Raw genomic sequence first — 20,944 nt, forward strand, 5'->3', positions numbered from 1 at the left:
CTCCACGCTTGGGAGGCGGAGACAGGGGATCACGCAGGTTAGAAGCCAGCCAGGGCTGACTTAAGAGACCCTATTTCCAGATAAAAATATGAAATAGGTCTGGGGGTATAGCCTGGAGGTAGAGGGGCTTCCAGGAACCCCAGTACCACCAAAGTAAATAAACAAACAAACAAACAAATAAATTAAAATAGGTCTGGGAGTGTAGCCCAGGGGTAGAAGGGTTTCCAGGAACCCCAGTACCACCAAAAAAAAGAAAAAAGAAAAAGAAAATAGGGCTAGGGATATAGCTCAGAGTTAGAATGCTCCTGGGTTTAATCCCCAGTACTGCAAAAAAAAAAAAAAAAAAAAAAAAAAGATATGAATGAAACTATTCTCATGACTTCCCTACTAATAACAATGTCTTTTTCTCAAAAAATCTTTCAGGAATGTTTTTCCTAGGTAAGCTATGATGCTGAATATAGTATCGGTATGTTTTGTAATGAGCACACACATCCACATTAGGCCACATTAGACCATTTATTCCCACTGTTGGATTTGCATGGGTGGCAATCTTAAGTGCTAACTCTTGGAGTAGCCGCCCAGATGATCTCTCGTCTGCACAGGCTCCGTGGTTGTTTGAATATTGTTTATCAGTTGATTAGGTTTTTTCTTTTTGTGTGTGTGGTACTGAGGCTAGAACTCAGAGGTGTTATAACTTTGAGCTATACCCTACTCTTTCATCTTTTTATTTGAAATGGTCTCACTAAGTTAACAGATTTATTTGAAATGGTCTCACTAAGCTACAGAGAGCCTTGCCAAGTTGCAAAGGCCGGCATTGAACTTGTAATCCTCCTGTCTCGGCCTCCCAGTACTGGAATTACAGGTACGTGCCATCGTGCCCTGCCTGGTGTTTTGAATAGTATTTCTGGTCTGTGACTGGAACCATCTTGCGAATACAAATTAAATACTCAGACTAGAGGTAAATAGTATCAAAGGGGGGCAGGGTTTAGGTTTTTATCGATGTTGGAAGTCCAAATCTAGACCTTATTATTGAGAGATTCAGGACAGGATGTACAACCACTTGATAGGCGATCTGATGTTTAAACAGTGAGTATTCTCAGCTAAAATTAATACTATAAGACATTAAACTGAAATATGTGGTCCTGCAGTTCAAACAGCCCTTAGACCTGTGTCAAACAAGAAAAGCTACATTTTAAGTGGACTTTGTATGATAGGACAGATTATGCAATAAAAGTTAAGTATTTATTGAATTAAATAATCAGGACCTCAGTAATTTTCCTTTTTTGTGTGTGTGGGTGCCCCAGCCCTATTTTTTTTTCTTTTTTTTTCTTTTTTTTTTTTTTTTTTTTGTGTGTGTGTGTGTGTGTTACTGGGGATTGAACCCAGGGGCATTCTACCTTCAAGCTACACCCTCAGCCCTATTTTCTTTTCTTTTTTGTTTTGTTTTACTCTTTTTGCTGTACTAGGGATGGAACACAGGGGCATTCTACTTCCAAGCTACTCCCCCAGCCCTATTTTTTATTCTTTATTTTGAAACAGGGTCTCACTGAGTTGCAAAGGGCCTTCACTAGATAGTAGCTGAGTCTGTCCTCAATCTGCGATCCTCCTGTTTCAGCCTCCTAATTGCTGGATTAGAAGCGTGTACCCCCACGTCGGGCTTTATTCTTTGAGACAGGGTCTTGCTAAGTTGCACAGGGCCCCACAAGTTGCTGAGACTGGCCTCGAACCTGTGATCCTCCTCTCTCAGCCTTCCAAGTACTGGGATTACAAACCCGTGCCACCACAGGCAGTTTCCTTATCTTCTGTTATCTTAAGCAATCCAGTTTTGAATGGCTTCTTTTGGCTCATTCATTGAAATAAAAATTATTACCCTAAGTCCCAAGGAAGATTAAAATCCACTTTTCTAGGGTTTTGTACTCAGGTCACTAGTCAGTTTCTACCCATTACCCGATGTGATAGGGCTGAGCTGTTGAAATAAGTATCCTCTATACGTTAAACCACAAGAAAAACAGTGTCGGGACTACTGAGTAAAAGCAGAGCATTCCTGATCTTCTGCCTCTGTTAGCATTCAGTGTGAAAAAGCTAAAGCCATATGGTTTTGTTTTGTTTTTATATCTTCTCTTAGTAAACTTCTTAGAAAGCTGGGCGTGGTGGCGCACACTTGTAATCCCAGCTGAGACAGGAGGATCTTAGGTTTGAAGCCAGCTTTGACAACTTAGCAAGGCCCTCAGTCAGGCTGGGGTTTTTGCTCAGAGGTGCCCCTCCCCCCAAACACACAGTAAACTTCTTAGAGGTTGGCATCAGATTTGTTCAAATTAATTAATTAATTCACCAATTTATTTATTTTGCTGGTACTTGGGGTAGAACCCAGAGGCTTTTTATCTCCGGGCTACACTCCCAGACCTAGTTTATATTTTATTTGGAAACAGGGTCTCACTAAGTTGCTGAGAGCCTCACTAAGTAGCTGAGGCTGGCTTCGAACCTGCGCGATCCTCCTGTCTCAGCCTCCCAAGCACGGGGATTACAAACATGCGCCACCACGCCCGGCTCAAATGTATTTTTTAACTGTTTATTTGAAAATCGTTTCAGACTTAAAGAACATTGGCATTCATGTGGACAGTAATAGTACAAAGAACTTTTATATATCTGATAACCATTGCTGATTGTTACTGCTATGTCACATACGTCAGAGTTCATTTCATATGATAAGGACTTTCTCAGATCAGTTTGCATTTTGATTGAGGACTTATTATGTAATATTCTATATATTTCATGTTTCACTTATCTTCCAATAATGTCCTTTAGAGCAGTTTATTCCGTAGTCCAAGGGATCCTGCATTGAGTTTAGTCTTGTCTCATTAGCCCTTATGATGTATAACAATCTCGCCCTTCCCCTCTTCCCTCTGCTTACGTACTGTATTTTGTTTACTTATTCATTTATTTATTTTTTGGTGTGTGTGTTATATCTGTCCCAGAGGCAATCTACCTGTGAGTTATACCCCACCCCATTTTATTTTTTATTTTGAAACAAAGTTTTGCAGCAAGGCATGATGGCACACACTTGTAATCTCAGAGTTTGGGAGGCTGAGACAGGAGGATGGAGTTCAAGGACAGCCTCGGCACGTACTAAGAGTCTCATCAAACTAGAAAAACACTTTCAAAATAAAATAAAAATAGATGTGGGGATGTAGCTCAGAGGTAGAATGCCTCTGGGTTCATTCCCCAGTAACACACACACACACACACACACACACACACACACACCCCTACTAAAAAGTCAAGCCAGGCAATGTCCCATGCATCTATAGTTTTCTCAGAAACAGGTTCATTTGAGTCCAGAATTCCAAGGCAGTCTGCGCAGTATAATGAGACTCCATCTCAAAAAAAAAAAAAAAAATTATTTAAACAGAGCAAGGTGGTGCACATTTGTAATGCTAGTACTTGGGAGGCTGAGACAGGAGGACCACAGATTCAAGTACAGCATAAGCAAGTAATGAGACTCTCATCAACCTCATAAGACCTTGATTTATATTAAAAATAAAATAGGCTGAGCGTGGTGGCACACATTTGTAATTCCAACATTGGGAGGCTGAGACCAGAGGATTGTGGTTCGCGGACAGCCTCAGCTACTTAATGAGGATCTTTGGAACTCAGCGAGACCCTGTTTCAAAATAAAGAATAAAAAATAGGGCCTGAGCGTGGTGGCTCAAGCTTGTAATCCCAGCACTTGGGAGGCTAAGACAGGAGGATAGCAGTTCAAGGCCAGCCTCAGCTACTTAGTGAGGTCCTTTGCAACTCAGTGAGACCCTGTTTCAAAATAAAGAACAAAAAATAGGGCTGGGGATGATGCTCGGAGGTTGAATGCCCTGGGTTCCATCCCTAGTACTGCAAAAAAAAAAAAAAAAAAAAAAAAAAAAAAAAGTTTAACCTAGAATCTAGGTACAGAAAAATAGGGCTGGGAGTGTAACTTGGAGGTAGAATACCTCTGGGTTCAACCAACAGTATTGCAAAAAAAAGAAAAACTGGGTGTAGTGTGGCATGCCTATAATCTCAGTACATGGGAGAGAAGGACTCAGGAGAATCAGAGGTTTGAAACCATCTCACAGCAATTTATTGAGACTCTACTTCAAAGTAAAACAAATACTGCTGGGAGTAGAGTTCAGGGGTAGAATACCCCTGGGTTCAATCCCTAGTACCACAAAAAAAGGAGAAAGAAAGAAAAAAAAGAAGGTCAACATGGGAAAGAAATGTGCTTTTTAGAAAAAGAATATACAGTTTCATTTACAGGCTTGAATTTAAATCAGAATTCTGTCTCTCAGTTTGTGGCAAGGGCAAAAGTCCCTTTATCTCAAGGACTGTATTTCCTCAGCTCTAGAACAGTAGAGCTGAGCACTGGCATAAAGAAATGAGATAATGCATGTAAACCAAGTTAGAGCCACCCAGACAGGTGCACGGTGCACGCCAGGTACTAATGTTCATCACTTCACCACAGTCTCCTGCCCTTGACGAGAGGTTGGCTGCTCTTGTCATGTTCACGGGCTAACTGCTTCTTTGTCTCTCTTCTGTAGAAGGGAATTGAGAAAACGCTGGAAGTATGGAAACCAGCTGTCACGTTTTTCCTTGAATGTAAACGTCACCCAAGAGTTCCTTCCATTTCCTGTTTGCTTGTGATCTTAACTAGGAGGTGGAGGTTCCTGGAAACTTTTGCCCCTATATTCAAAGCTCCGTGGCACAAAATAACAATGCTCAGGGAATCATTTACTAAGAAACAGCTTACTATTTCCCTGTCAGTTGGTTTATTGACGTAACCTGTGTGCTCAATTCATTGGAATGTGGCATAGTCAAATGTGGCTTCTTGCCGGACATGGTAGTGCAAGCTGGTGATCCCAGTACCTCAGAGGCCGAGACAGGAAGTTCAAGGGCAGCCTCAGCAGGTAGTGAGACTTTCACCAACCTAGCAAGACCCTGTTTTGATATAAAAATAAAATCAGGCTGGGAGTATACATCAGAAGAAGAATGCCCCTGGGTTTAATTCCCAATAACATACACCTGCGCGCGCGCAAACACACACACACACACACACACACACACACACACACGCATGACATCTTCCACCTGAATTGATGGAAGAAGCACTTGGCAACTATTGCAGTACCATTCTTTGCAATTCTTTGGTGTAATTTGTCATAGAAGTAAATTCCAGGAGGTAATGTTCTTGTTGGCTTGCTCTGTTTCTCACTAAAGGAGTTCATGCCAAAGGCCCCGTGGTCTCTAACCCAAACTGATTCTCTTGGCAGCCGTGAAGATTTCCAGAGGATTCCAGAACTTGCTATCAACCCGTTAGGGGACCGGATCATCAATGCCTTCTTTCCCGAGGGGTGAGTCAGGCCAGTTGTCGGACCTCCTTCCTTTGACTGTCTCATCTTAATTCATTGCTGATCTGGAATGATTTTGGCTGAGTCATCTCATGCCTATTCCACAAGTCAGGTGGGGCACCCCTACTTTGGTTGTATCTCTATTATCTCTTCTGTTCTCCCTCTTTATTTATAAGCCAGGCATGTTGGTGCATGTTTGTAATCCCAATACTTGGGAGGCAGAGATAGGAGGATTCTGCAGGTTTGAGAACAGTCTCAGCAAGTAGTAAGACTCATTAACCTAGCAAGACCTTGTTTCCAAATAAAGAATAAAACAGCCGAGCATGGTGGTATACGCTTGTAGTCTCAGCATTTGAGAGGCTGATGGGAGGGTTGAGGTTTGCAGACAGTCTCAGCTAATTAGTGAGGCCCTCTGTAACTCAGTGAGACCCTGTTTCAAAATAAAGAATAAAGAGCCGGGCGTGGTGGCGCACGCTTGGAATCCCAGCATTCTGGAGGCTGAGACCGGAGGATCGCGGTTCACGGACAGCCTCAGCTGCTGCTTAGCGAGGCCCTTTGCAAATCAGTGAGACCCGGTTTCAAACTAAAGAATAAAAAATAGGGCTGGGGGTGTAGCTTGGAGGTGGAATGCCCCTGGATTTCATCCCCAGTGCCACCAAAAAAAGAAAAAAAGATGAGAGAGAGAGTAAAATAGGGCTGGGGTGTAATATAGACGTAGAATGCTCCTGATTCAATCCCCAGTAATGCAAAAATTAAAAATAAAAGTAAATCAATATATATATGTGACCCTATTTTCAAAATTCATCTTTAATCTGTTTGATGTAAAACTAGGCTTTAAAAAAAACTTTTGGAAATAATGTCAAATTTACAGAAAAGTTTGCAAAAGTTAAAAAATATTACAAGGAATTCCTGTGTAAGTTTTACCCACGTGTATCTTTTATTGTTAACATTTTGCCTCATTTATGTACTCTTTCTCTTAAACCTTAATATAGTTATATTTTTTCTTTTCTTTTTTTTTTTTTTTGGTGATGCTGGGGGTGGAACCCAGGTGCATTCTACCTTCAAGCTACATCCCCAGTCCTATTTTATTTTTTATTTGGAAACAAGATCTCTCAAAGTCTCTGAGAGCCTCACTAAGTTGCCAGGGCTGGCTTTGAACCTGCAATCTTCCTGCCTCATCCTCCCAAGTACTGGCCTTACAGGAATGCATCACTATGTTCTGCTTAATTATATATTTTCTTATAGCTACATTTAAAAATAAAAATAGTCAGGCATGGTGGTGCACCCTTCTAATCCCTAGTGCTGGTAGCCGGGCGTGGTGGCGCACGCTTGTAATCCCTGCGCTTGGGAGACTGAGACAGGAGGATCACACAGGTTCAAAGCCAGCCTCAGCTACTTAGTGAGGTTCTCAGCAACTTAGTGAGACCCTGTTTCCAAATAAAGTATAAAATAGGTCTGGGAGTATAGCCCGGAGGTAGAAGGCCCTTGGGTTCCACCCCCAGTACCACTACCAAAACAAACAAACAAACGAACAAAAAGCAGAGTCCAAGTGCTGGCTCTCCTAACTGTAGCCCTGGCACTAGTCTAACTCTCTTTTATGAAAAAGAGGTGTAAGTAAATACAGTTACTAACTCTGAGCTTAGTAAGTCTTGTTAGCTCTCTTAAGTTTCGTTAATCATTTATAAGTAAATGGAAATAATACCACATACCTCTCGTGGTCAGGATGAGGCTTAAATGGTGATACACACACACACACACACACACACACACACACATATTTTGGTGGTACTGGGGTTCCTGGAAGCCCTTCTACCTCTGGGGTACACTCCCAGACCTATTTTATATTTTTATTTGGAAACAGGGTCTCTTAAGCCGGCGCAGCTGGCTTTGAACCTGCGCGATCCTCCTGTCTCCGCCTCCCAAGCGCGGGGATTACAAGCGTGCGCCACCACGCCCGGCTTTAAATGGTGATATTTTATGAGCGCTAAAGTACCATGCATATGGAAAAAACTTTGTTAACTGGACTTCAGGCTACTATAACTGAATGCGTTTCCCATATCTTGAGTTCATAAGACATGATCACCTGGAGCTAGGGATGTTGCTCAGTGGCAGGACACCTGCATAGTATGTACGAGACCCTGGGTTTGATTCCCAGAACCTCAGTACACAAAACCCACCCTGACTGGCATGTTCTGTTTATTACATTTTCTAATCAGCGAGGACCAGGTGAACTTCCGTGGCTTCATGAGGACTTTGGCACATTTCCGACCCATTGAGGATAACGAGAAGAGCAAAGATGTGAACGGACCGGAGCCACTCAACAGCCGGAGCAACAAGCTGCACTGTAAGGGGCTGCGCCTCTGGCTTAGCACAGTTGCTTTCGTGCTTTCCAGATCGTTCATTTACTGACTCATCCTTTGAAGAACATTTTCAAAAGCAGAGGGTTTAAGTGCTCAAACGCTGGCGCTAAGCTGGCAGCGTTTGAGTCCCAACTGTACCACTTTATTTTATTTTATTTTTTTTTTGCTATGGAACTTTAAACACTTAAGATCTCTGAGCTTCAGTTTCCTCTTCTGCAAAGAGAATATTAAGGGCCTCTACACACTGCTCTAAGGATTAAATAAGTTAATCTATGTATGTACAGTCAGGTATAGTGGTACACACCTGTCATTTCAGTACTTGGGAGACTGAGGCAGGAGGATCACAGGTTTGAGGCCAGCGTGTGGTTACTTATTTCCTTTCTTTTTTTTTTTCTTTCTGTGGTACTGGGGATTGAACCTAGAGGCATTCTACCTCCGAGCTACACCTCCAGCCCTATTTCATTTCTTATTTGGAAACAGGGTCTCACTAGTTTGATAGGAGTTTCAGTAAATAGCTGAAGCTGTCCTTGAACCTGCAATCCTCCTGTGTCAGCCTTCCAAGTAGAGATTACAGGTATGTACCACTGCGCTCAGCTCTAACTTATTTAAAAAAAAAAAAAAAAAAAAAGGTGGGAGCTGGGGGTGTTGCCCAGAGGTAGAACACCCCTGGGTTTATCCCCCAGTACCACATACACCAAAAAAAATAACTGTATATGTAAGTACTTTTGTGTGTGTGTGTGTGGTACTGAGGGTGGAACCTAGGGGCTTTTCTACCCCTGGGCTACACTCCCAGACCTATTTTTTAATATATTTTATTTGTAAACAGGGTCTCACTAAATTGCTGAGAGCCTCAGTAGTCAAGGCTGGCTTCGAACCTGTGGGATCCTCCTGTCTCAGCCTCCCAAGCGCGGGGATTACAAGTGTGCGCCACCACGCCCGGCTCCTATTTTATATTTTTTATTTGGAAACAGGGTCTCTTAAGCCAACAAGGCTGGCTGCGAACCTGTGCAATCCTCCTGTCTCAGCCTCCCAAGCACTGGGATTACAAGTGTGCACCACCACGCCCGGCATTATGTAAGCACTTAAAATAGTCCCAGACACCTACTAGGTGCTCAATACTGTGGCCTCCTGTTATTAGCATCTCAATGATTGAGTGTCTACTGTGTGCCAGGCACTGTAGTAAGTACTAAGTGACAGTAGTGGGAAACACCCAGCCCCACATAGAAGGAGTAATGGCAGTCCTCTGCCCATATAAGGAGTTCGTCCACATGGGATGTGACTTCAGGAGGAACAGACAGCTGGATCAGTGCAAGAGTTGATTTTTGTCCCTGTGCCTTTTGCCTCCTTTTCTTTGGCTACTTATAGATTTCCCTCCTGCCCTTGTTGGTTCATGCAATATTGCCCAATCCCTTACAACACTTCTCTGGGAAGTTAACATTAAATTTCTCTTTCTTTCAATACCAGTTGTAATGAAATTGCTTGAGCTAAGACTTTCTTCTCTCTCTCTCTCTTTTTTTTTTTTTTTGGTGGTACTGGAGTTGCTGGAAACCCTTCTACTTCTGGGCTACACTCCCAGACACCTATTTTTTTTATATAAACCAGCAAGGCTGGCTAAGAACCTGCGTGATCCCCCTGTCTCTGCCTCCCAAGCGCGGGGATTACAAGCGTGTGCCACCACGCCCCATAAGCTATAAACTAAGACTTCTTTTACAAAGGTGCCTGTCTAGCCCTGTCTTATTTTTATTTATTTTTTTAATTTATTTTTTATTTAATATTTATTTATTTATTTTTGGTGGTACTGGGGTTCCTGGAAGCCCTTCTACCTCTGGGCTACACTCCCAGACCTATTTTTACATTTTTTTTAAATTTGGAAACAGGGTCTCCTAAGCCAGCACGCGTGGCTGGCTTCGAACCTGTGCGATCCTCCTGTCTCTGCCTCCCAAGCGCGGGGATTACAAGCGTGTACCACCATGCCCGGCTGTCTTATCTGAGGCTGGCCCATCTTAGCCTCCCAAGTACTGAGATTATAGGATGTGCCACCACTCCTGGCTACATATTTCTTTAGGAATAGTTAAGATTCTTGCCTCCCTTCCCTTGGTATCCAAACCTCCTAAACATACAAACTCTCAAATATGGTTAAAGATAGTTATTCATTTAAACAAATGAAAGAAAACAAAAATATTGGAAAAATTCTTGCCCAACTAATGTCTCTCTCCTGAATTATTTAAAAAATATATTAGATGGCTAGGCGTAGTGGCGCACACTTGTAATCCCAGTACTTGGGAGGCTGAGACAGGAGGATGGTACAGGTTCGAAGCCAGCCTCAGCTACTTAGTGAGGCTCTCAGCAACTTAGTGAGACCTGTTTCCAAATAAAGTATAAAATATGTCTGGGAGTATAGCCTGGAGATAGAAACGCCCCTGGGTTCCACCCCAGTACCACAAATAAATAAATAAAATTAAAAATATATTAGCTTTTTCTAATTTTTTGAAAAACCATACTTCAGCTTTTAGTGTTTCATTTTTTAAAATCAGAGGTGGCAGGGATATTTAAACTTTTAGATAATTCATCCATGTTCTACCTTTTTATTTTTATTTTTATTTATATATTGCGGTATATGCTAGGGATTGAATCCCAGAGGGTTCTACCTTTTAGCTACCCCCAACCCTATTTTATCTTTTTATTTTGAAGCAGGGTCTTGCTAAGTTGTGGAGGGTCTCACTGAGTAGCTGAGGCAGGCCTTGAATCTACGATCCCCCGTCTCAGCCTCCCAAGTACCGGGATTACCAATGTGCACCACCACGCCCGGCTTGCTCTTATATCTCTCTTCCTAATAATACTTCTGCCTTAAATGTCCGTTCTTCTCTCAAGCCCTCGATGTGTTCCCAGTCCACAGGAAGTAGATCCACTTTACTCTAAAATCAGCTCTATGATAAGACAGTCGCCTCCTCAGAGTACTCATTTCTCATGTGCCTACAGAATTAGCCAGTGTTACATTTTTATACAGTAGCTCTTCTTCCAGTATGATGGCACACACCTGCAATCCCAGAACTTGGGAGGCTGAGACGGGAGGATCACAGGTTCACAGCCAGCCTCAGCTACTGAGGCCCTCCACAATTTAGCGAGACCCTGTTTCAAAATAAGCCACCAGGCGTGGTGGTGCACACTTGTAATCCCAGCATTTGGAGGGCTGAGACAGGCAGATCATTGTTTGTGGACAGCCTCAGCTCCTTAGGAGTCCCTTTGCAACTCAGTGAGACCCTGTTTCAAAATACAGAATATAAAATAAGTCTAGTGGAGTAGCTCAGAGGTGGAAATGCCCTGGGTTCCATCCCTGGTAAACGGAAAAAAAAAAAAGGCTGGGGTGTAGCTCAGAAGCAAAATGCTTCTGGTTTAATTCCCAGTACCCCACACAGACACACACACACACACACACACACACACACACACACACACACATACACACAAAACCTCTTCAGCAATACTGTGAAAACCGAGGGTTTTTTTTTTTTTTTTTTTTTTGCACTTGGGATGGAACCCAGGGGCATAAATTCAGCTCAGATTTGCCACAGAAACTGTATCCTAGAGCAACACTGTGTACTCATCTCTCCTGGTACCTGTCCTACCTGTGTGACTCTCGTTGTTGGTTTTCTTTGAGCGGTGCAGGGTAGAATTAATGAGTTGTATAAAGTAACCTAACTTACGTAACCAAAAAGGGTTGGTGTTTGTTTGAGGTTTGTTAATGTAACATAAAAGGGTGTTGGTGTGGTGGCACACGCACGTAATCCCAGCATTTGCAACAGGAAGACTGAGACAGGAGAATCTCGGGTTCAAGGACAGCCTCAATTACTTAATGAGGCCCTTTGCAACTCAGTGAGAAAGACCCTGTTTCATAATAAAGAATAAAAACTCAGGCTGGAAGTGTAGCTCGGAGGTAGAATGCCCCTGGGTTCTGTCCCCAGTACTGCAAAAAAACAAAAACATAAAGGGTAATAAAACTGCCTGGTATGTATGTTACTTGGGGTAAAACTTAGGAACCTTCTACCTCTGGACTATACCCCCTGCCATATTTTTATTTTTTATTTGGAAACATGGTCTTGCTAAGTTGCTGAGAGCCTCACTAAATACTGAGGCTGACTTTGAACCAGTGATCCTCCTGTCTCAGCCTTCCAAATACTGAGTTTACAAGCATGCGCAACCAGGCACAGCTGAAAAGGAACATTTGACTTTATCGTTTTATGCAGTTCTGAATTGCTGGAAGAGAAACAGTATTTCCTCAAATCTAAATGCTATCCAGTCTCAGTGTCTTTTCTTTCTTTCTTTTTTTTTTTTCTTCAGTGTCTATTTTCTTTTTTCTGGTTCTGGGTATTGAACCCAAGGGCATTCTTCCTGTGAGCTACACCTGTAGCCCTATTTTATTTTTTATTTTGGAACAAGATCTCATGAAGTTGAAAATGGCCTCACTAAGTTGCTGAGTGTGGTCACAAACATGCAGTCTTTCTGTCTCAGCCTTTTAGGTACTGGCATTACAACTTGCATCACTACACCCAGTTTTAATTAAAAAAAAAATTTTTTTTTTGTGGTACTGGGGTTCCTGGAAGCCCTTCTACCTCCGGGTTACACTCCAGACCTATTTTTATATTTTCATTTGGAAACAGGGTCTCTTAAGCCAGAGCAAACGGTTGGATTTGAACCTGCGTAATCCTCCTGTCTCCGCCTCCCAAGCGTGGGGATTACAAGCGTGTGCCACCACACCTGGCCAATTTTTAAAATATTAATGCTTTAAAAGTTATACAAATAAGCCGGGCATGGTGGCCCATGCTTGTAATCCCAGCATTTGGGAGACTGAGACAGGAGGATCACGGTTCACAGACAGCCTCATTTACTTAGTGAGGCCCTCTGCAACTCAGTGAGACCGTTTCAAAATAAAGAATATAAAATAGGTCTGGGGGTGTAGCTCAGAGGTAGAATGCCCCTGGGTTCCATCCCCGGTACTGAAAAAAAGTTTTTCTACAAGTAATGGCATTTGTCTTGGGAAAACCGTGTGTGTGTGTGTGTGTGTGTGTGTGTGTGTGTGTGTGTGTTGCTGGGGATTGGACACCCAAGGGTATTCTGCCTCCAAAGTACACCCCAAGTTCTTTTTATTTTGAGACAGGATCTAGCTAGGGTGCTGAGAGTTTTGATAAGTCGCTGAGGCTGGCCATGAACGTGCAGTCTTCCTATCTCGGCCTCTTAAATTCTGGGATTACAGGTCTGTGCCGCCATGCCACCTGGAACAATCTGTTGATTGTCCATCAGTTTTCTGCCTAATGTTTTTTACATGTTTGGTTTCTTAAAAAAGAGCAGAACAAGCCAGGCATGGTGGCTTACGCTTGTAATCCCAGCATTCGGAAGGCCAGAGAATCGCGGTTCACGGACAGCCTCAGCTACTTAGTGAGGCCCTCTGCAACTCAGTGAGACCTGGTTTCAAAATAAAGAATAAAAAATAGGTCTGGGCATGCAGCTCGGAGGTAGAATGTTCCTGGGTTCCTTCCATCCCCAGTACTGGGGGAAAAAAAAAAGAAGCAGAACACTACAGAATTGGCCTGACCTTTTGCTTCTCCCGACCAGTTGCTTTCCGACTGTATGATTTGGATAAAGATGACAAGATCTCCCGTGACGAGCTGCTACAGGTATGTGGGCAAGCTCCAGCACAGTTTGTGTTTTGTGCCCTGGCTGTTGAGTTTTGTGGGGAAGAACTGTTCTTTCCTTCATAAGTATTTCTTTAATACTTGCTATGTATAGAGGCCTGACAGAGATAAAAGGCAGAGCAGGTGACCTGGGAAACTTCAAGTGGCTTTCTTGAATCCTCACAGATGGGTCTCTTCACTATTTAAATGCTAACTAGCTATCTGGGGAGCTGAGACAAGTGGATCACAGGGAAGGACCGCCTCAGCAATTTAGGGAGGCCCCCACGAAGGAAAACAGAAGTCTGGGGATGGAACCCAGGGGCATTTGACCTCCGAGCTACACCCCCTGCCCTAATTTTTATTCTTTATTTTGAAACTGGGTCTCACCGAGTTGCAGAGGGCCTAAGTAGCTGAGGCTGTCTGCAAACCACGATCCTCCAGGTCTCAGCCTCCCGAGTGCTGGGATTACAAGTGTGCGCCACCGCGCCCGACAGTGTCTTTATTTTTAATCTTAGCAGAAGAGTCTCTCACTCCCAAGGCCCCTTGTGATGCCTGGCTCTTGAACTTGTAGGTACTACGAATGATGGTTGGAGTGAATATCTCAGATGAGCAGCTGGGCAGCATTGCAGACAGGACCATCCAGGAGGCCGACCAGGACGGGGACAGTGCCATATCTTTCACAGAATTTGTTAAGGTAGATCACCTCTTGATTTGAAAGAGTTAAATTCTGCTGCACAGGAGGGAGGGGGAAACCATTATTTAGAAAAATGCTTGGAACTGTTAGGATCTTTGTAACTGTTGTTTGTTTTTAACCTCAGGTTTTGGAGAAGGTAGACGTAGAACAGAAAATGAGCATCCGATTTCTTCACTAAAGGACAGAGACCAAACTGTTCCCTGCTTCCTAGTATATAAGAACTGGAACTTAAAGAGTCCTCCTGTCCACCAGCCCCACCTCTGCCCATCATTCTCTTTCTTCCAAAGTACTACTGCTGTTGCATGACAACCCCAAACATGTTCTGTCCGCACAAAACTGCCTTTGGTGTATAAACAGGGCATTACAGAATGGTACACCCAGTCTGTTTCTGTTCAGTATCCACCCACTGGTTCTCCACTTAGAAATACCATCTTCCCCTGTTCTGCTGCCGAATGCCACAGATCCATCTAGCCCGAGAACAAGAGTGGGAATATGCCAAGAACCAGCCAGCCAAGCTCTCGCGGGATGGAGCCCCCAGCCCCGCTGCCTTCCCCAGCGAGGCCTCAGCATGCGCCTGCATCCCCTGCCGCCCCCTTCCCGGCAGCCCATTCACTGTGCACTTGGTCTTTCAGCCTCCTGCTTTTAATTGAGCCTCAAAAATCCCTATGTTCTACTTGGCATCCAAACGCGGCCTGTTAACCCTGTTTCTGACTTGGCAGGATAGTTCAGTGGTCTGGCAGTTCTTATCTACCTTCACTCTTACAGGGGTCTCCGGGATGTTGCCCTTCCAGGAGCTTTTCAGTAACCAGCACTGCTCCTGGAAGAATGTGACCCTCCCTTGGTCCCCTGCACTGCTTTGTTATCAAAAGCTTCTGGATGATGTCCTTCTAAAAGGTAGCCTTGGAGCAAAATGGAGAGCCAGCTTCCAGATGGCTTGCCCGGGTCACTCTACCTCTAGCCTCTGATTGTCTACCCACCTACCTATGTGCTTTTCTTGTCAGTGCAGTATTCACTACTCAGAAAACAGTCATGAGCCATGAGGGTGGCACACTCCTGCAATCCCAGCACTTGCAAGGCTGAGACAAGAGGATTGCAGGTTTGAGGCCAGACTCAGAAACTCAATGAGACCTTGTTTCCAAATAAAAAGGGCTGCGGGTATAGCTCAGAGGTAGAATGCCTCTGGGTTCGATACCCAATACAAAAGAAAGAAAGAAAGGGAAGGAAGGAAAGAAAAGAAAAGAAATAGTCCTTAGTCTGTAGGTTTGTTCAGCTTTGGGTTACACCCAGAAGTGGCAGCTCTGATAATATGCTTGGGGACCTTCTCGTGGCTTTAGGAGCAAGTCGGCCGTGTGCCCTAGGAAACCTGCTGCGTTCACACGCTGCCGTGTGGCTTATGCCTCAGTGTTAGTGCACTGGAATCCTTTTTACTTTACATGTCCAAGTAGAAAGACAAGTGTTATGGAAGTGCCTAACTTATCCTAGTCCAAAAGAATTAGAGATGGTCTTCAGTATCTTGAAGTTTTGCACCAAATTCTCTGTGAGTTTTAAACTTGGCAGATGTTAATACTGAAAGCCATGGTCAGCTCCTAATCCCAGCCCAAAGCTTGAATGTATTGCATCCTTAGCTGCTTGGTTACAGTATCGCCCTAGCTCCTCCTAAAGACACCCTTAGACACGGGGCTTTGCATTGGTGCACAGGGTGAGGTGGGTCACAGGCTGTCTGGGCAGAGCAGCTTCTCTGTGAGAGCAGCTTAGCTGAGGCTTCACTGAATTAGGCTTTGCCATCCTATGTGTCTAGATGAGACTGTTCATTCATACGCAAGCCCTTGGCTGACTTCGTCTGACTCATTTCTTGTTCCCTTGCTTTGGAAGGCTAGTCAAGATATATAAATAATTTTTTAGGAAGGGAATTGTTTAAAAATACCACTGCAAAAGGGATAGGTAAAGGTGGGGGGTAGAGGAATGGCCAGGCTGGATAAATCAAGTATAAATGATGAAGAATATGCTCATATGAAGTATCAGCCTGACTTTGTGATCAAGTGATGTAATATAGGAATCATATAAAAGGGAAGAATTGTCTGATACTGATTTCTCAGAAGTATTTCAGAGGTTCCTTGATTTGCATATTTAAAGTCCCTAAGATTATGGCTTTTCCCTTCCTTGGCTGTATAGCAAACGTTTAATCCACAGTTGTGCCTTATTGTCCCATTAAAATTGTATTCCTCAGTCCATCAATAAATACTTGTGGTGATAACTCGGTTGACTTCACCTGTGTGTTTTATAAGAATCTTACATAACTCAGTGTCCTTCATTGTAATGGTGGCACCTGCTTGTAATTGCAGCATTTGGGAGACTGAGACAGGAGGATTGTGGTTCAGGGACAGCCTCAGCTACTTAGGCCCTCTGTAACTCATTTAGACCCTGTTTCAAAAAATAAAGAATAAAGAGGCCGGGCATGGTGGCGCACGCTTGTAATCCCCGCGCTTGGGAGGCGGAGACAGGAGGATCGTGCAGGTTCGAAGCCAGCTGCACGCGCTGGCTTAGGAGACCCTGTTTCCAAATAAAAATGTAAAAATAGGTCTGGGAGTGTAGCCCGGAGGTAGAAGGGCTTCCAGGAACCCCAGTACCATCAAAAAAAATAAATTAAAAAATAGGACTGGGGTGTAGCTTGGAGGTGGGATGCCCCTGGGTCCATCTCCAGTACCCCCACACACACACACAAACTAATGCATAGTGAACAAAGGATGTGGCGATGAGAAAGAAAAAAATGTGAATAAAAAGTGATCGATGGGAAAGAAAAAAAAAACTTCTGTTAAAATAAGATTCCTCAGTCTCAACAGAGGCTCAGGTTTTTAGCTTTCAGAAAGGTTCCTCCTAGGAATACGGATTTCTAAGGGCCCAGATGACACTCCTTGTGGTGGGTCAGTTTGGGTCCACATTACCTACAGGGGGCTGTTTGGCAACTAGGAAGAGGAGCTCTCATTTCTTGCCTCTTGAAACTGAAAGATCTCAGAATTCCACTGTTGGAGCCCAGCTCGGTGGGGCATGCCTGTAATCCTAGTGCTTGGGAGGCTGGCACAGAATCACAGGTTTGCGGGGCGGCTTCAGTGAGACTCTTAGCGACCTAGCAAAACCCTGTTTCAATACAAAAAATAAATAAGGCACGGAGGTTGAATGCTCCTGGATTTAATCCACAGTATACCTCCCCCTCACACACACCCTCCAAGAGAAAGTGACAATCCTGCCGGCTTACCAGAGTTGTAAACGTCAGCCAGCGGTTGGGCCCTTTAAGAGTCTAAATGGGTCAAAGCCCGAGACCAAGTGGAACCATTAAACAGTTTTCCTACGGGTTGTGTTACGCCCAGGATTTAAAAACCTTCGGGCCTGAAGATGATTTTTAGTATTATAGTTTAACCTACCCGTGCCTTAAAATAGTCACGCAGCCTAACCGCACTACCTTAACAAGATGTGACACTACTTCTAGAAGAAATAATTTTATATTCCTAATAAATGAATGACAGAAGCGTTCCCTCCCCCGCTCCGATTTCCCTCAACCCAACAACCCAATCTGACCAAAAAAAAAAAAAAAAAAGTGGGGGATGGACTGTGGGGAGGGGGAGAGCGCCCTTGATTGACGTAAAGTCCAACCATCCCGCGCGGGGAGGGGAGCGCGGGCGCGCGCGCGGGCGCGGGAAGACGCGAGCCCCAGCCAATCAGCACCGGGGAGGGGCGGGGCTTGCGGGAGCCGCCCGCCGCGGGGTTGGCGGACGGGAGAAGGAGCGAAGATGGCGGAGTGAGGCGCCGGCGGGCCGGCGGGCCTCTCCGCCCGGGGCGGGCCGCCCCGGGGAGGCCCCGTTCGTCTTCTGGGACCTGCGAGGTGAGCCGAGGGGGCCGACGACTGGGGGCGGGCGGCGGCGCGCGGCGGCCGGGCCGAGCGGGGTCCCGGCCCGCGCCGGGAGGCGGCCTTTGTGCCTCGGCTGTCCCCGGGACCGCACGCACCCCGCTGCCTCGTGGCCGGCGCTGCGGCGGCCACCGATTTATTTTATTTTTGTTTTTATATTTTTGTCCTATTGACGTATCGGCTCCTCGCCGCACGATCTCGCGTCCACTCCGGCCCACACTCGTGTCCGCTGCGGCCCTGAGTAGTTAGTGTCCACCCACTGACCTTGAGATTGGGGTGACGCCGCCCCCCGCCTGCGTTGGGCAGGTGTGACCGGCCTCCCCCGGACTGCCCGTGCGCGCCCACTCCCACCGAGCAGCCAGCGGCCGCGTCCTCCGCGTTCCCATAGACAGACTCGAGAGTCGGTAAGATCGCCTAAGATCGCGCAGACTAGGTCACTGGTGGTTTCCGACCCCGAACTTACTGTGCTTAATGGCTTTTGTTTGTTTTGTTAGAGATCTATGGTGAGAAACAGTTTTGGGTAATGTTAGAACGTAACATGTAAGGTTGCAGGTTATTAGTAATGTCAGATTTGATTTTGCGGTTCTGAGGATTGAACTCAGGCCACTGAGCTACACCCCAGCTCTATTTCTTCATGTCCGTCTGTCTGTCTTTCTCTTCCTTCCTTTCTTTTCTTTTCTTTTCTTTTCTTTTTTGAGGGGAGCTACTGAGGATTCTACCTCCGAGCTACACCCCTAGCCCTATTTTTTTTTTTTCCGGTGCTGAGTATGGAACCCAAGAGCCTTCTACTTCTGGGCTACACTCCCAGACCTATATTCTATTTTATTTGAAAACAGGGCCTAAGTTGCTGAGAGCCTCACTAAGTAGTTGAGGCTGGCTTTGAACCTGTGCAGTCCTCCTGTTTCAGCCTCCCAAGTACTGGGATTAAAGTGTACGCCACCACGCCCGACTAGCTCTATTTTCTTATTTTTAAACAGGGTCTTGCTAAGTTGATGAGAGTCTCCTTACTGAGGTTGTTCTTGAACTTGTGATCCTCCTGTCTCAGCCTCCCAAGTACTAGGATTACAAGCTTGTGTGCCACCAAGCCCGGCCTATTCTTCATCTTGAAACAGGGTCTCACGAAGTTGCAGAGGGCAGCAAACCAGCGATCCTTCCGTACCGCCTGCCGCGTACCTGGATTGCAAGCATTAAACACACCACTCTCAGCTAGATTTGTATTTGATTCTTGTTTGACTGTAGGGCAATTTGGAGTGTTCTAACCTCTCGTTGGTTTTTGTTTGCTTTTTGTTTTGTTTTTGTGGTGCTGGGGTTTGAATCCAGTAGCATTCTACATCCAAGCCCAATTCTTTTTTTTTTTTTTTTTTTTCGGTACTGGGGATGGAACCCAGGGGCATTCTACCTCCGAGCTACACCCCTGGTCCTGTTTTTTATTCTTTATTTGGAAACAGGGTCTCACTGAGTTGCAAACAGCCTCACTAATTAAGCTGAGGCTGGACACCAACTGCGATCCTCCTGTCTCAGCCTTCCAAATGCTGGGATTCCAGGTATGTGCTTGGATTTTTTACTCTTTTTTTTTTTTTTTTTGGTGGTACTGGGGTTTCTGGAAGCCCTTCTACCTCCCAGACCCATTTTATAGTTTTATTTGGAAACAGGGTCTCTTAAGTCAGCAGGGCTGGCTTCGAGCCTGCACAATCCTCCTGTCTCCGCCTCCCAAGCGCGGGGATTACAAGCATGCGCCAACACGCCTGGCGCCGATTTTTTATTCTTTATTTTGAAACAGGATCCCACTAAGTTGTGAAGGGCCTCACTAAGTAGCTGAGGCCTCCTGCGAATTGGATCCTCCTTTCTCAGCCTCCCAAGTACTGGGATTATAAGGGTGTGCCACCATCCCTGGCTCTTAATGTGTTTCAGTTAGATTCTAGGAAAGTTTATATTACTAGCTTCTGAAGTTGGTGAGGCTTGGGGTACATTAGTTGGGGCCAGATAGAATAGAAATAACTATAAAAGGGAATGTCTTGGGTAGATTACATGCTTTTTGCTGGCCCTAGATTGAAGAGCTGGAAGCAGCAGTACAGAAAAGTACTTTGTGTGTGTGTGTGTGTGTGTGTGTGTGCGCGCGCGCGCGCTACTGGGGATTGAATCAAGGGTCATTTTACCTCTGAGCTACACCCCTTCCCTATTTTTTTATTCTTTATTTTGAAATAGGGCTTCACTAAGTTGTGGAGGGCCTCACTAATTGGCTGAGGCTGGCTATGAACCACAATCCTCCTGTTTTAGCTTCCCAAGCATTGAGATAAGTGTACGCCACCACGCCTGGCCCAGAAAAAGCACTTCTAAATAGGGTTTGTTTTTTGTTTGTTTGTTTGTTTTTACAGCACTGGGGATGGTACCCAGGGGCATTCTGCCTCCAACTTACATCCCCAGCCATGTTTTTTATTCTTTATTTTGAAACAGGGTCTCACTGAGTTGCGGAGGTCTTCACTAAGTAGCTGAGGCTGGCCATGAACTATGATCCTCCTGTCTCAGCCTCCCAAATGCTGGGATTACAAGCATGCGCCACCACACCCGGCTTAAATAGACATTTTTATTGCTTTTTTCAGGAGTAGTTTTTTCCATCTCAGCCAGGAGAAGAAAAGCAGAGAAAAATGTGTCTTAACTAAAGGAAAGGTCTTAAGTAGAGGACTATAAACTACTGGAAATATCATGTATAACTACGTTTTGGGGGGAGGGAGGAAGAAAGTCCATAGTATTATCAAAGAAGAAAGAAGAATGTATCTTATAAATGATTCTGAACTACTACTTCCAGGGTTTTGACTTGTAGGGGTGGTTTGGGGTTAGGTACTGGATTGAACCCAGGGACATTCTTCCTTCAAGCTAAACTCCTAGCTCTTTTTTATTTGTTTTGAAACAGCTGAGAGTATTGCTAAGTAGCTGAGGCTGTTCTT

At 44.7% G+C, this 20,944-nt stretch overlaps 1 protein-coding gene across 1 annotated transcript in view; it reads left to right on the top strand.

The window, feature by feature from the left end:
• The window catches only part of CHP1 (calcineurin like EF-hand protein 1), a gene marked incomplete at both ends in the record, with an annotated part of 32,663 nt that extends 18,387 nt beyond the window's left edge, over positions 1 to 14,276 (top strand). The window contains 5 exons of the mRNA XM_080707860.1: positions 5,298 to 5,378; positions 7,592 to 7,719; positions 13,346 to 13,407; positions 13,976 to 14,098; positions 14,223 to 14,276. Coding sequence (XP_080563986.1) covers positions 5,298 to 5,378; positions 7,592 to 7,719; positions 13,346 to 13,407; positions 13,976 to 14,098; positions 14,223 to 14,276 — 448 coding nt within the window. The remainder of the gene's footprint in view (positions 1 to 5,297; positions 5,379 to 7,591; positions 7,720 to 13,345; positions 13,408 to 13,975; positions 14,099 to 14,222) is intronic.
• Between the last annotated feature and the right edge of the window lie 6,668 nt (positions 14,277 to 20,944).

Source organism: Muscardinus avellanarius (assembly GCF_963383645.1).
Source record: "Muscardinus avellanarius genome assembly, chromosome: 12".
Classification (NCBI taxonomy): Eukaryota; Metazoa; Chordata; class Mammalia; order Rodentia; family Gliridae; genus Muscardinus; species Muscardinus avellanarius.